Source organism: Theobroma cacao, chromosome 2 (genome assembly GCF_053813885.1).
Source record: "Theobroma cacao isolate CCN51 chromosome 2, ASM5381388v1, whole genome shotgun sequence".
Classification (NCBI taxonomy): Eukaryota; Viridiplantae; Streptophyta; class Magnoliopsida; order Malvales; family Malvaceae; genus Theobroma; species Theobroma cacao.
In genome coordinates this window covers 3,883,088-3,898,279 of record NC_142640.1, presented here as the reverse complement: position 1 = coordinate 3,898,279, position 15,192 = coordinate 3,883,088, and the positions used below count along the sequence as shown (strand labels likewise).

General features: G+C 31.5%; 1 protein-coding gene across 4 annotated transcripts; it reads left to right on the top strand.

Annotated features, from left to right (window-relative positions):
- Nucleotides 1-5,996: 5,996 nt before the first annotated feature.
- LOC18607702 (squalene synthase-like) lies at nt 5,997-13,010 on the top strand. 4 transcript variants are annotated; one of them, XM_018116283.2, is made up of 14 exons: nt 6,001-6,216; nt 9,281-9,323; nt 9,593-9,682; nt 9,852-9,927; nt 10,072-10,141; nt 10,571-10,714; nt 10,819-10,923; nt 11,122-11,268; nt 11,430-11,505; nt 11,822-11,910; nt 12,099-12,190; nt 12,277-12,322; nt 12,402-12,469; nt 12,569-13,010. In XM_018116283.2, coding segments are annotated over exons 1-14 (1,242 nt in total). In that variant the 5' UTR covers nt 6,001-6,021; the 3' UTR covers nt 12,570-13,010. The 4 variants fall into 4 exon arrangements, with proteins under 4 accessions (XP_088659557.1, XP_017971772.2, XP_007042047.3 ...); XM_007041985.3 differs by lacking the exon at nt 6,001-6,216 and adding an exon at nt 8,702-9,047; XM_088803431.1 differs by lacking the exon at nt 12,569-13,010 and having other exon boundaries at nt 5,997-6,216; nt 12,402-12,470.
- The last annotated feature ends 2,182 nt before the right edge of the window (nt 13,011-15,192 follow it).

The window sequence follows — 15,192 nt, the reverse complement described above, 5'->3', positions numbered from 1 at the left end:
CAAAGAAACAGTCTTTGGCGGCTAAGATAACCTCCAGCAACCGATTAACGTTAACGTCTTAAAAAGGTTAACCGTTAGAGGACAAGAGGCTGTGTTTTTAACCGTCCGATTTGCCAACTTTTAACGCATCGCTCCGGTCAAATTTTTTGTCGTTGGTGTCCCATTGATCTGGTGCATGTAATCTTCTTTTAACTTTTTCTCATTTTATGGTTTATCTCACAAAAATTAAGAAAAAAATCAATTTAAATTACAAACTTGCTTAGAACATATATACCATTGACATAAAATTTTCAATTTTTTAAGAAAGAAAAAAATAAAGCTAAATTATTTGCTCTTAATGCATGTGATAATATCTATAATATTATTAAAATCAATTGTTGAGGTTGGTTTTATGAGTCAAATAGCACTTAGGATATAATAAGATTTTATTTTATAAAAAATATGCTTTAAATTTTTTTAAAATAAATATAATCAATAGTTGATCATTTTGCGAAAAATGTACACCCACCTTCTTCATATCAAATGTCACCATAATCTATATTATACTTATTTTTTTTCTCAATTTTAGAACTACGTACATTCATTAATTTTTTTTCTTTCTTCTATATTTTTAAATAACTATAAATTTTTCTCTCTAATAATATTAATCTAATTAAAAAGATTATTTCACCTAACGAGAAGGTAGAAGCAAGAGATTTGACCTTAAAAAAGGAGAGAAACTAGAAAAGCCAACGGCCTGAATTGTAAGAAGCTAAATACCAAATCCATCCTGAATTGCATCGATCGTGGCTAAACCACACTCTCCTCCAAACATGTGATTAGCATCAATTTAAGATGTTGTGTAAGAAGACAAAGTCATGACCCACAAGTGGAACTTCAAATGCTAGAAAATGCCAACACAACTTGCATCTTTTGTTCACTGACTCAATCTTTTTCTGGCTTTTTTCGAAGTCATTCTGATCCACTTGGCAGAGTGCTAAAGCTGACGAAGCTTGCCACTGATGATTGAAGAGGAAATGCTTCCTGAAAATCATGGTCTAGATTCGTTACATGCAAGATGAATGGGGAGACAGTGCAAATACTGGACCGTGCACCGGTCTAGGAACCATGGGGTTAACAAGAGAACACTCTTTCAAAAAGACAGCCAAACGAACATGGCTAATCAATGGTTGCCAAAGGCAGAGATTCAAGTAAAAGAATTTTCAATAATTACAGAAGCTGCTTTTAATGAATATTAAATTAGCTAATTTTTTCAAAATGGCTTCAGAAATGGGAAATGAAGATTGGAAAAAAAATGAAAATGACTCATCTGGCTGGTAGTGTATGCCGTGCCTTGCTAGAAATATTATGTTCCTCATCAAGGCACTAGAGAACAACGACAGGTTGATCTTTCTTAGCTAGGACACGCCAGTTCGCAAGAACTAAGCACGACTTGTCAGCAGGAAGAGTGGAGTTCGATAGTTGGACGCTGTTAGACATCCTTTTGCTTTTGGGTCGGATCCTCAACGTGAAGCAAGCCTTTTAAGGGATATAAAACGCCCAAGGGCCAAGGCCTAAGAGCAAGGGACCAAGAGTGCAAAACCAGCTGGTAACAGGAAAAACTGTAAAGTGAAGTTGGTACGCCAAAATAACCAAGATCACAAAAGTTAGATGTTAGGAAATCCAAAATAATAAAGATCTCTACCAACAACATCGGAGCACCCAATGTAAACCATCAGCTCATTGATAATCTAATGAAATTGAGATCCCGTACAGCCTGCAAAAGAAGAGCAGTATCTGATGATAGAGAAGCCTACGATTCTAGGACCTTAGGACACAGCTGACTACTTTTATATTCAAGTGAATATGCTTCTTAACTATGATTCAACAATTTCTTTTGTCAGATTCCTGTTCAGAATACAGTTATAGGAATGAATGAAGTCAGAGTCATTTTAACATACATACCAGCAATGTTCTCTCGAGAGTGCGGGCTGTGTAGTGAAAGGTGTATTGGACAAATGCAAAAAAAATAAAAGAATATCAACACGTTGTCCAATCTTGAGATGATGCTAAACTCAGGTTAACTAAAACATGAGACGCTGGCTATATAAATAAGCTTCCGTTCGATCTGATATAGATATGCATAATTTCTAAGAGATTCCAAGAAGTCAATATTTCTTAATTAATTAATTATATCAATCCGCTATACAACTTGTTCAGAACAGTAATCATATGCACCCAAAAGGATCTCCAAATTTGCAAGATTTCGTCATGGTGAGCACGTGCTTAAGTAATTCTGGTTTGATGATTCATTGCAGGAAGCAGTTCTCCTTATCTTTATTATTCAGCATAAATTTGGTTGGAAGGCTGCAGATATAATGAACTCAATCAATACAGAGCAATACCTGTCATGGTACTTTTCCAGTAGCAATTACACTGCAGCTTCTAACAGCTGTTGTCCCCGGATACCTGTTAACAAATATGAATTTGCACCTGCTAGGTTCATTAACCATAATCATTAATCAATGTATTTCTAAGAAATTTCTAAATACTAATAAAATCGGAAATATCGTTTTCATTGATTAAGGAAAAACTGTTTGAAACAATTGCTCAGTGCCTTCATTTTTTTCTTTTGGTCAAATTGTTCAATGTGATCATAATCAATCAAAAGTATACCTTTTTTTCTTAATTTGTTTGTAGACCAAGATCGACACGGTCGAAGCACCCAAAAATCAAAATAAATGGCTTTGGGGTAAGAATATAGTAATCGTGGTGGATCACTTTTTCAGTGTTCTGACCAACATCCGCCATTATTTATATGTCCAAATGAAGAAGTAGGTGCCGCAGGCGTGTGAGCAAAGTCGCCCCCTCTACCCTTGCCCCATTTGCAACACTAGTCGATGGCTGAAATTTAGGCAGCACGAGCTCTTGACTATAATCAATAAGACAATAATAGCTGATATTTTTATTTAGATTTGGTTTGATTCATATTTTTGTTGTTTTTTAATATTTATTTTTATTTAAAAGAAAGGTTCAACTCCACCTAAGAATCTGCTGTATTGCTCGAAATAAAATCAAAAAGTTTGGTATCAAGTACAATCATTACAAGATTTCTACCGTCCGAGTATGATCTTTTAATGACTATAAGCAAATCTAGTAACTGTTTTTAATGATGAAAAATGAGACAGTAGACACTTCTTTATGTGAAAGAGGAAAAATAACTAAAACATTCGATATTTGAAAATTGAGTAAGTGTTGACTTGTTAAAATATGTTGAGGTAAGAATGAGAAGAAAGTAAATTATTTAATAAATTTTGTATTACTCGTTCTTATTTTATATACTCCATTGTTTAATTCTAATATATTATAACATGAGAATATTAATTTAAAAACCTCAATATCTCCCTTAAAACATGGCCGTCGATTTATCGATTTATCAATATTCCATTGCATTTGGCCATACAATTTTTTTTAAAAAAAAGAAAATTTTAAACTTTTTATTTTAAAAATTATGGATTTAGATTTTCAAATGAATGAGATAAGATTTATTGAGTAGAAAGAGAAGTATAATAGGAAACCCACATATTCGTAAACTGTTGCACACCGGTGTGAAATCTGTGCACCTTATTTTTGGTTTGTCTGCTTCAGTCTTTCTATTTACATGTGGTCAACGTACTCTTGCCATGAAAATAAGACGGAAAGACAAAAACATGAGAATTTTTCTTTGTTGAAAAAATGACTCTTGTACTGCACTGGCTGGGGCAGATTCTGTCCATGTGCTTCTCATTTAGATATTTGAAGGCAATGTTTGGGAGCGTTCAGTCCTTGCACGTCTACACAAAAAGTTAAGGGCGATAAAGAGTAAAAATAATATATATATATATATATATATATATATATATATTTTATACATAATATCTAAAAAACTTTTGATTATTAAAAAAATTTTAAATAATTTTTTATTTTTATTATACTTTCTGGTATTACACCTAGTGCTGCATCGTGAAGAACTTACCTTGCTTATAATTTATAATAAAATTTTTTTATATTTTTATTTTGAGTTAAATAATTTTTTATAATTAATATTAATTAAGACATAATTCGTTATTTTTATATTATGTGGTGTTAATATAATATATATATATAATAAAATAATATCTTGATGTGACATTATAATATGATCATAAAATATTTTTCATTATCCATGTCAAATCATGTTAACATTACAATGACAAGTGATATTTTAATTAATAATAATTACTCTAATTAATCATAAAAGTCTATTTTACTTACTTTTTAAAAAAATAAAGATCTATTTAGTTCAAATAAAAATACTAAAATTTGATTAAATGTAACAAAAAATAAAATTTTATTTAAATTATTTTAAATAATTCAATAACTTTTTAAAGAACTATACTTAATTTCAATATAAACTAAGAATTTAAGATGTTTTAAAATTAAAAAATAATCCAAACTAAAAGAAAAATAAAAATAATTTCAAATATATAAAAGTGTGAGGCTTTTTATATATAAAAAAAATTGAGAAATTGCATAATTTTGACCATGTGTGGATATATCAATCTAAAATATATTAAAAAAAAAGAATGTGAAAATGTAAAGAGCACGAGAATGCTGAATAATTGGTGGTACACCTTTTTCTCGTAGGCCACGTTTAAACCCATCAACATAAATTTCTTTTTAGAAGCTTAGATTAGAAAAGGGTTGGTTTCTGAAGGGAGAAGAGACCATGGTCCATATATATGCTAGCCCTTGCGCCCTTCCTCGTTATCCTCCGCGAGTATGAGTAAAATAATATCGATATTTATTGCAATCAATCTAAATCTGAATCCCAATCGTGGGGAATGGGAGGATGCAACATATTGAATGAATGTCATGTGCCAACTGATTTTCTGTTGAGAATTGTGCCAATTAATTCAATTGATAATTGGATTCGACAATGATTGTTTTAAATTTATAGAGTCAATTCATTAAGAATTGTTGAAGGTTTCATAAAAAATTCGAGATCAAATTGTTTGAACTGAAAATATAATAATAATTAAATTTGATACTACATTAATTTTTATTGTACAAATTTTGTCAGTGCCAACTGCCAACTGATCATGGTGATGGACACCCACGACAGACCAAAGCCAAGCATCATCTTCAATCCACTAAGTATAGAAACCCTTTATTTTCCTCCCCAAGAATTTGCTGCCACCCCTTTACTCCTTAGTGCCTGAAGTCATATACCCAGATTTCAGTTTTTCTTTGAACAAGAACTGAAATGGGGAGTTTGGGGGCGATTCTGAAACACCCAAATGATTTGTATCCATTGTTGAAGCTCAAAATGGCTGCAAGTCAAGCAGAGAAGCATATCCCATCAGAGCTTCATTGGCATTTTTGCTACTCTGCTTCACGACTTCTCTAGCAGTTTTGCTATCGTTATTCCACAGCTTGGCCCGAAGCTTAAAAATGTTGTAAGTATCTATTTGATTTCTTTTATTGAGAAAGAAGAGATTTAATTTTAATTTTTTAAATATAATATACATATTTTATAAAAATGTAAGTTTTATTAAACTAAAAGTTAAAATGCCATAACAAGTCAAGCACCAACCTGGTGGAAGACTTTATAAGACATAGAAAGCTACTTTGGAGAGGACATCGCCCTCGGACATTAATCAAAAAAATTCTGCGCAAAAAGTCTTTGACAACAATGTGAAAAGAGAGAAGCCCCTATCAAATTAAATGTATATATATATCATGCATTAATTATAAAATTAACGAAAATATCTATTTTGTACGTAAATTCATACAACATTATCACAACACTGTTGCTTGATTTGATAATTGAAATGAAGAATAGAACTAACCCAAGTTTGACATATGAAACCACATTAAATTTATTGTCAAAATCATTGACCAAGTCCCAAGCATCATCCTGTATAAATCAAGTACAAGAACCAAACTAGCTTCCTCACAAAAACCCCACCACCCTTCCATTCTTGCGTGCAAAAATTAAGATACCCAGATTTCTTTAAGAAAATGGGGAGTTTGGGGACACTGGTGAAGCACCCAGATGATCTTTATCCACTATTGAAACTGAAAATGGCAGTAAGGCAAGCTGGGAAACAGATTCCACCAGAGCCTCACTGGGCTTTCTGTTTCTCCATGCTTCACAAAGTCTCTCGTAGTTTCGCACTCGTTATTCAACAGCTTCATCCCAAGCTTAGAAACGCCGTAAGTTATCACTTTCTTCTTATTGAGGTTTAATTCTTTTTTATTTTATTTTATAGTACGACGTATAATTTGATGATTTTTTCAGGATATATTTTGTGTAATTTTATTCTTAAACTTAGGAATTTAGAATTTTCTTATCTTAGATTAAAGGTTAAAGGGGTAACCTTTTGTTTCAAAATTACTATTTTGAAATATCCCACAATCGCGATGGTTCCTTCCTCTTCATATCAGATTCCCTTGACCAAAAGAAAACATTTACCAAATCTATACATAAATAAAGCAATCGAAAATCCGACAGCACATCCTTTGATTGCAAAATACTACTACTGCAAAAAAAAAAAAAAAAAAATTGGATCACACTTTTCACCTTTTCAATCAATGCTTGAATTCATACACCCAAATTCTCAGTTTTTGAATCAACGAATGGGGAGTTTGGGGGCGGTTCTGAAACTCCCCAATGATTTATATCCATTGTTGAAGCTCAAGAATATGGCTGCAAGGTATGCAGGGAAGCATATCCTAATATTAGAGCCTCGGCGGAGTTTCTGCTTCAGTTCCTCCATGATTCACAAGTTTTCTCGTTGTGCTATCCTTGCTTCAGAGCTCGCGAAACACCCAAATGAGTTTTATCCATTGTTGAAGCTCAAAATGGCTGCGAGGCATGCAGGAAAGCATGTCCAATCAGCTGAGCATAACTGGGTTTTCTGCTTCTCCATTCTTTTCAACATCTCTAGTTTTGCTATCCTTGCTCCGCTGCTTGACTATGAGCTTAAAAAGTTTGTAAGTATCTTTTCACCAAAAAATAGAAAAAAGATGAAACGAAACGTTTGAACTTGTAATTGGGTTTCGATTTCAATTACTAAAAAATTAAAGGTTTTTCAGTTTAGTCCAAATCTTTGTTTACACGAAATTACACATTTTTCTATCTCTGTTACATGTATTAATTAAATCTCTCACATTGATTTTTGCATGTAGCTTTTTCTTTAAGAAAGTGATTTTAAGGTATTTTAAGTGAAACTTTTAATTGGTTATGGTACTAAAAATTATAATTTTTTAAGTGATCAAGAAATTGAATAAGTCATCATTTTTAAACATTCAAAGATAAAAAGTGATTATTTAATTTAAAGTGATGGTGATGGGTTTTATTTTATTCTTTCTACTTGGAAAATGAAAACATTAATTCAAAGTAATTTAAAAAAACAAAAAGAAAAGAAAGCCAGCTTAGTGAAATTGTCAATTTTCTAGCTCTTGACAACCAAAGCCAGCTCTTGCCAGTTGCCACCTGAGATTAGCCTCCCCTCCTTAGTAGAAGGAACTTAATTAAAGTGTCAATTAATTTAGTTGATAAACTTTATTATTGATTCTTAATTATATTGAACTTATGAAAATTAAGTTCATTCATCTTTGAAAGATCATACATAAAATATTAAGAAGGTTAAAAAGAGATAAGCAACATATAAAATTATTGGATGAAAACCCATGGTTTGAATTTCTAATTTGAAGTGTTGAAAGTTTAAAATACATTGGGATTAGAGTAACAGAGTAATAGTTCATCAAAATGGAAAAAGTTATGAATAATCTAAAACAAATAATCATTTTCTCCCTACTCTTTCTCATTTGTTTCTCATGTATAGCAATAGTAATCATATATTTTATTGACATAATATTTTAAAAAAATTTAAATTATTTTCAAAAATGTATATAAGTTGTTATTATTTTATTAAGTTAATCAAATTTTTATATTTTTATTTTGAATCAAATAAATTAATTCTCATTAATTAAAATAACATTTGTTAAGGTCATGTTGATATGAAAATAAAAATATCAAGCGATCATATTATCATGACATATCATGTCATTATTATTATGACATTTTAATATGTCATATTATTATCATATAATATAAAAATAACAAATAACGATTTGACTTCTTAATAAATCTTTAACTATAAAAATTTATTTAATTCAAAATAAAAATTTAAAAATTTAAAAGTTTAATTCAAAAAAATAAAAAATTTGTTTAAATTTTTATAAATAGTTCAAAAGATTTTTTTTTATGTATTATTATTCTTTTTAAAAAAATACACATCCAAACACGGCTCAATGTCTGACCAAAATTGTTCAACAGAACCCAAAATAAAAAAATTGACTAGAGAATTACCAACAAATTGAATGACTGAAAGTCCAAATGGTTGGATAACTCTATTCGATATTTCAACAGTGTCTAGTTTAGTTCGGATCCCTCGTTTCGTCAACGGAATCAGGCCATTCAAAATTTAAGAAATAAAACAAAGAAATCGAAAGTCGACATCCCAAAAATTGAATATATAACCGAAATTCACAGGTCATTTTCACAAACTCAGCTTGCAAAGCCCACCAAAAGATAATTACCATAAAAATCAATTAAGTTTGGCAACCACATTAATTTCCACCATTGTTTTGCCAGTTCACGGACGCCAGAAAAGACCAGCTCCAGGCATCAATTTACATCAAGTACAAAAACCCAATTGATATCCCCAGGAAAATCCCACAACCTCTCTTCTCTCTTCACTCTTTAAAGGTGCCTGGTTTTACGTACCCGGATTTCGTTTTGTTGTTTTGGATCTGATTTCGAAGAATTTCTTTTTTTCAAACGAATGGGGAGTTTGGGAGCGCTTGTGAGAAACCCAGATGATTTTTATCCATTGTTCAAGCTGAAAATGGCCGCGAGGCATGCGGAGAAACAGATCCCATCAGAGCCTCACTGGGCTTTCTGTTTCTCTATGCTTCTCAAAGTTTCTCGTAGTTTCGCTTTCGTTATTCAACAGCTTGACACCAAGCTTAGAAACGCCGTAAGCATCGACTTTTGTTTTGGATGTTGAATTCTCTTTGAATTTTATATGCCGTTTTATTTGATTGTAATTTCCTTGTTAATGATTTTGTTTATTGACATTTATATGGGTATTAATTCCTCAGGTAGAGTAATAATTCTTCAATCCTGTTGCTTTGATTTTTGCCTGTCAATTTTTCTTTTCACAATGTTCTGATTTTCTAATCTTAAATATACCATTTTGTGGCTTTGCAGGTGTGCATATTTTATTTGGTTCTTCGAGCCCTTGATACCGTTGGTTTGTTCTTGAAATCTTTAACCCTTTCCCTTTTCTGTTTTCTCCTTAAATGTCATTTCCCCATCATATATGTTTTTACACTGATTCTAAAGCATTACGAAACCATTTCTACAGAATGGCTCCATCAAATGCTAGGTTGTGTTTAAATGATGTAAATCTTGAACAAGTTTATTTTATTTTTATGGCGTCAAATAAACAAACAAGGTTTTCTCTTTTCTTCAGTTTAACATGTTGATGGGTTTGACCCTTTCTGATGGATTTTCCTGCAGAGGATGACACTAGCATAGCAACAGATGTCAAAGTTCCCATACTGATAGATTTTCATCGTCACATATATAATCGTGACTGGCACTTTTCATGTGAGCATTTTGAAATTTTGCCTCTCCTTCGGTGAGGGGGTTCTTGTCTGTAATTTTTCTGGAATATCAACATTTCTTTGGAATTTGTGGCTTTTTTTTTTTGTTGGAAATTTACCTGTTGAATAGAATCTTTGTTCACTTGCTTACATAGCTTTCTCTCTCTTTTCAGGTGGTACAAAGCACTACAAAGTTCTCATGGACGAGTTTCATCATGTATCTACTGCTTTTCTGGAGCTTGAAAAAGGGTCAGTTATTAAGTTTTTCTTGATCTTATTTGTTTACCAACAATTTAAGGTGATATTGATATCTTTGTGTTAAAGACGTGGTTCAAGTTGTTTTTGCTTATGGATTTTTGACAAATAATCAATAGTTCTCAATTGATTCTGCAGTTATCAGGTGGCAATTGAGGACATTACAAAAAGAATGGGTGCAGGGATGGCAAAATTTATTTGCAAGGAGGTTTGTTCATGCATGTATTATTTATATTTTTACCTGCCTTGTTTCTGATGAACACTGATTTTCTGTTGGGGGTGGGAAGGAACAGGGCTCTATTTTACTCAACAAATAGATTTTACAGAAGGCTTTATCCCATGGATTTTCATGTTCCATGAGATAGTTTTCACGAGTTATAGGGCGTTGACTTATTACCTGGATGTATAAACGTGGAAAACTTTTCGAGCTTAAGCTATTTGAATATTCATAAACCAAATGTTCACTTATGAAGTACTGAACACTGGTTGATCTCTTCTAAACTGTCTCCTACCATATATGAGAACTTGATCCCTTAAGCTCAGCCACTAAATTTACACTATGTTTTGCAGAATTCAGCTTTTAAATGTATTCATATTATCTTATATGTGATTCCAGGAACTTGTGTTTTTATTGCAGGTAGAAACAGTTGATGACTATGATGAATATTGTCACTATGTAGCAGGACTTGTTGGATTAGGTCTGTCCAAACTTTTCCATGCCTCTGGGTCAGAAGATTTGGCTTCAGATTCGCTCTCCAATTCAATGGGTTTATTTCTTCAGGTATCGCTCTGATATATAAATGAATCAACATGTTTCATGCCTGGTCAACGTTTGTTTAACATTTGATTCTAAAACCATGCCTTTTGGATCTAACAAAATGACAGAAAACAAATATTATCCGAGATTATCTAGAAGACATTAATGAGATACCAAAGTCACGCATGTTTTGGCCTCGCCAGATTTGGAGTAAATATGTCAGCAAACTTGAGGTATGCCTCCGTTCATATTCTATCTCAATTTCTGTCCTAACTTCCATTTGGCATCTCAATCTTTTCAGTTTAAAGTTACAATCAAATTTCAATCAAGTTTGAGTAACTTTCCAACTGGTGGATATTGGTGTATATGAATTTAGTTTTTGGAATATCTTTTCAAATTTGTGTTTCTTAAAATAATATTTTCACCTGTAGGATTTGAAATATGAGGAAAACTCAGTCAAGGCAGTGCAGTGCTTGAATGACATGGTCACTAATGCTTTAATACATGTGGATGATTGCCTGAAGTACATGTCTGCTTTACGTGATCCTGCAATATTTCGATTTTGTGCTATCCCTCAGGTTGGAGATACTATTTCTTCAGTTGTCTTCAGTCTTGTATATTATTTGAGTTGCATGTCATTTCTAACTTTTGCTAGAAGTGCATTAAATCAGCACCTGATTTCTAATGTTCATGCCCTGTTCATGTTTGTCTCAAATTTCTTGGATCTTGCTTTTACTAGATCATGGCTATTGGAACACTAGCCTTGTGCTACGACAACATTGAAGTCTTCAGAGGTGTTGTGAAAATGAGACGTGGTAAGATATTAGTCTTTGGAATTGTTTTCTTTGGAGATTAAACTTGAGCCATGGACATTTATGTTGAAGGGGAGAAAGTGGTGAAGTGGGAATTCTTTGCTTCATTTTATTTTGAAAGATTTATTTAAATTTTTTTACATAAATAGAATCATAATAAACCTGATCTTGGTGCTTTGCTCATTTTATGTCAACCTGTGATGGAATGACCTGTGATCATTATTCCATTTTACATCTTAAATTTTGGTCCTGGGAATGTACAGTAAACCAGTTATGTTAGGTTAGGTTGATGTTCAGTTTATCTTGGTTATGTTTTCAGGTCTCACTGCGAAAGTCATTGACCGAACAAACACAATGGCTGATGTCTATGGTGCTTTCTATGATTTTTCTTGCATGTTGAAAGCCAAGGTATGTGATTCTTCTTAATATTAGATAAGACATACCAACTTACACACCAACCAGGAGAAGGTCATTGGATGCATCATATCCAATCCTGCTTCAATTTTTTCTCATGCATGTATATGTTTCTCAAATTTCCTCTAGTCTTTCTTTTTTTTTTTTTTATTACAGCAAAGGTGCTTCTTTGGCAATTGTAGGTTGACAACAATGATCCTAATGCACAAAAAACATTGAGCAGACTTGATTTAATCCTGAAAACTTGCAGGGACTCAGGGGTCCTGAACAAAAGGTTTGTCAAAGTTTCAATTATTATGTGATTTTTTTTCCTTGTTTTTTCGTTTTTCTTTCTTGACAATTTTATATGGGTTTGACCAGGAAATCTTACATAATTCAGAATCAGTCCAATTATACTCCTCTTCTGGTGAGTTACTGTGACACATTGCATCCTTCAGTGATATTCCAAGAATATTTACTGATTATTCTATTTAACCAAATTGCAGGCTGTCATGCTTTTCATTATATTGGCCATCATTATGGCTAATCTTAGTCCCAAGTGGCCAAATAACTAGTAAGTTAAATTAGTGAATAATGAAATGATTAGTCTAGTAAATATTTCCCTTCACTAACTCCCCCCTCCCCTTTGTTCTCCTTGTTTTCCTTTGCGCAGGACTCATGCTCAACCCTCATACATGTATTGTCTCCTGAAGTTGTTTTCCTATGTTTGTATACAATGTTAAGAAGCTACAGTTTACTGTACATTTGATGTTGCTCCTACCGTCCAAGCACACAATAGCATAAGCTATGACGCTGTTGGATCTTTTTCTTTATCCTTGGAAAGGAGTTCGAGCTAGTTTTCAACCATAGAAGAGGGGATATGGTGTACCCAAAAAATGAATAAAAAAGAATCGGGAGATAAGATTAGTAAATCCATTTTCTCAATTTTCCTTCTGTAATTTGTGAAAGAAATAGCAAAATAATCTTCTATGGCTTCATTGTAAGACATGTCCATTCGACTCCGTCCAAACTAAGGGTGATTAATGATCCATGGTCATCTGTGGATAGATTGGGATCCATTTTAAGTGAATTCGTGACTTGATGGGTTATTTGAATATCGAGACTTGACGGGTAATTTGTTATTTAAAAGTTTTAAAATATGACAATTTTAGATTGATTTTAAGTGATTTTTTGACTTGATGGTTGATTTATTAATCAAAATTTTTAGGATCAATAGGCTCACGATCCCATACACTTACCTATTCGCCTTGAATTGCTAGATTGGATTGCAAGATCAAGTTTGAATTTGACTTTAAACTAATGATTATTTGAAAAATATATAAAATATATTTAGTGTTCATTTGGTCTGATTTATTTTTAGTTTATCTATTATTAAAAGTAAAAACTGTGTTAAATAGAATTTCATAAAAAGCTTTTAAAAGAACGTAATTTTTTTTTCAAATAAAACTTAAAAAAAAAAAAGGAAGTAACAAGAGCTATCTTATCTCTTCTTGTACGGATGGCGACTGAAAGCAAGAGAGGGAAAAACAAAATACTCGTGGCATTCCTCTAAATAGTAACATTCATTTTTTTAATTCTGTTGATTGCATTATAAATTTGGGTGTCTTATTATTTGAGTGATGGCATAATATTTATTACTTTTATATCATGTTGCAGTTCATGGCTAATCAAGAAATGCCTCCATTTAATTTTGAAATTTCAGATAAACCGAAACATAATGCAAAATGGGATTTGGTCACTATTAAAATCTTACTTCAAGTTTATATGGATGAGATTTATAAGTGTGAAAAATCAAAAATTTCATTTAGAACTAAAAGATGGGAAGTTGTAGTACAAGAATTTAATACTCGTGTTAATAAAAACTGTACCCAAAAGCAATTGAAAAATAGATTGGATAGTTTAAAGAATGAATGAACTTTATGGAAACGATTGAAGGGCAAAGAAACAGGTTTGGGTTGGAACCATGAGACAGGAACCATTGAAGCTGATGCCACATGATGGGAAGCCAAAATAAAAGTAAGTTTTTTAAATTTTATATATTTCATCTACTATAAATTATTTTACATATGTGCCTTGTTCAAAAGCTTTTTTTCTTTGATATTTGTGTAGGTCAATCCAAAATATGCTAAATTTTGGTATTAAGGGTTGGAACATGCTGATGAATTGAAATTTATATTTGGGGATACAGTAGCCACTAGTCAAAATGCATGGGCACCAGTGATAAGTATACCAATTGAAGATAATATCAAATCTACAAATTTAATTCTGTTACAAGACAGTGCTGAATTTGATGCTGAAGAATTCAATTGTGATGAAGATGACAGTACTATAGTAAACACTCAAATGAAGAGGAAAAAAATGGTGCTAGAAGAAATAGGAAAAAAAGTGGCAAAGGGTAAAACAAAAACTGGAATTACAGTAAGCTTGCAAAGAACATTTGAACGATTGTGCGAGGCAACAAAAAGTCATAGCGCAGTTAAAAGTGTTGAAATTTCAATGTCATCACAACCCATAGGACAATATAGTATTCCAGAGTGTGTTCGAGATTTGAAATCTCTACAAAATGAGAGAAGATTGAGTGCAGATGAATTTAATTTCGCACTACAATTAATTAAAAAGGAAAAAATAAACTCATTTTTATTTCCTTGCCAGATTTAAGTGATAAGAAAGAAGTAATGATGAAGAAATGGGTTCATGTACTTCTATAAAAGTATTGGATGATAGTTACATGGATAGAGTTGGCAACCAAATAGCTACTGTATTTATGGAAAATATAAATCATTAATTTACGAGTTATTTATGAATTATGTGTTACTTATGAATTATTTGTGAAACTCTTTTTTTATAATTTATTATTAATTATAAACTTTATGTTATATAAAATTACTTTTTATATTTTCAAAATTTTATTTTAAATAGATAAAAAATAAAGTTAATTTTTTCTATTTTGAACAAAGAAATTCGTTATTAATAGAAAGTTCTTTATTAAATACCCTTTATGGTAATTTTTAACCAAAATTAAAGTTTATATAAATTGTTTTGCCAAACAGCTTATCTATAAAAATGAGTTTATAACAAGTAAATTTATCAAACAATTTTAACTTAATTTTAAAAGCTATTATTTTTCATAACAATTTTATAATAGCATTTAAGTTAAGAAAAAATCAGGCCAAACATGCTCTTCAGATTTGGACTCTAAAAAAAAAAAGTTGCTTTTCTTAAAGATATTAACTATTAAATTAGAGTGATATTTACTTGAAAACATTTATTTTCAAT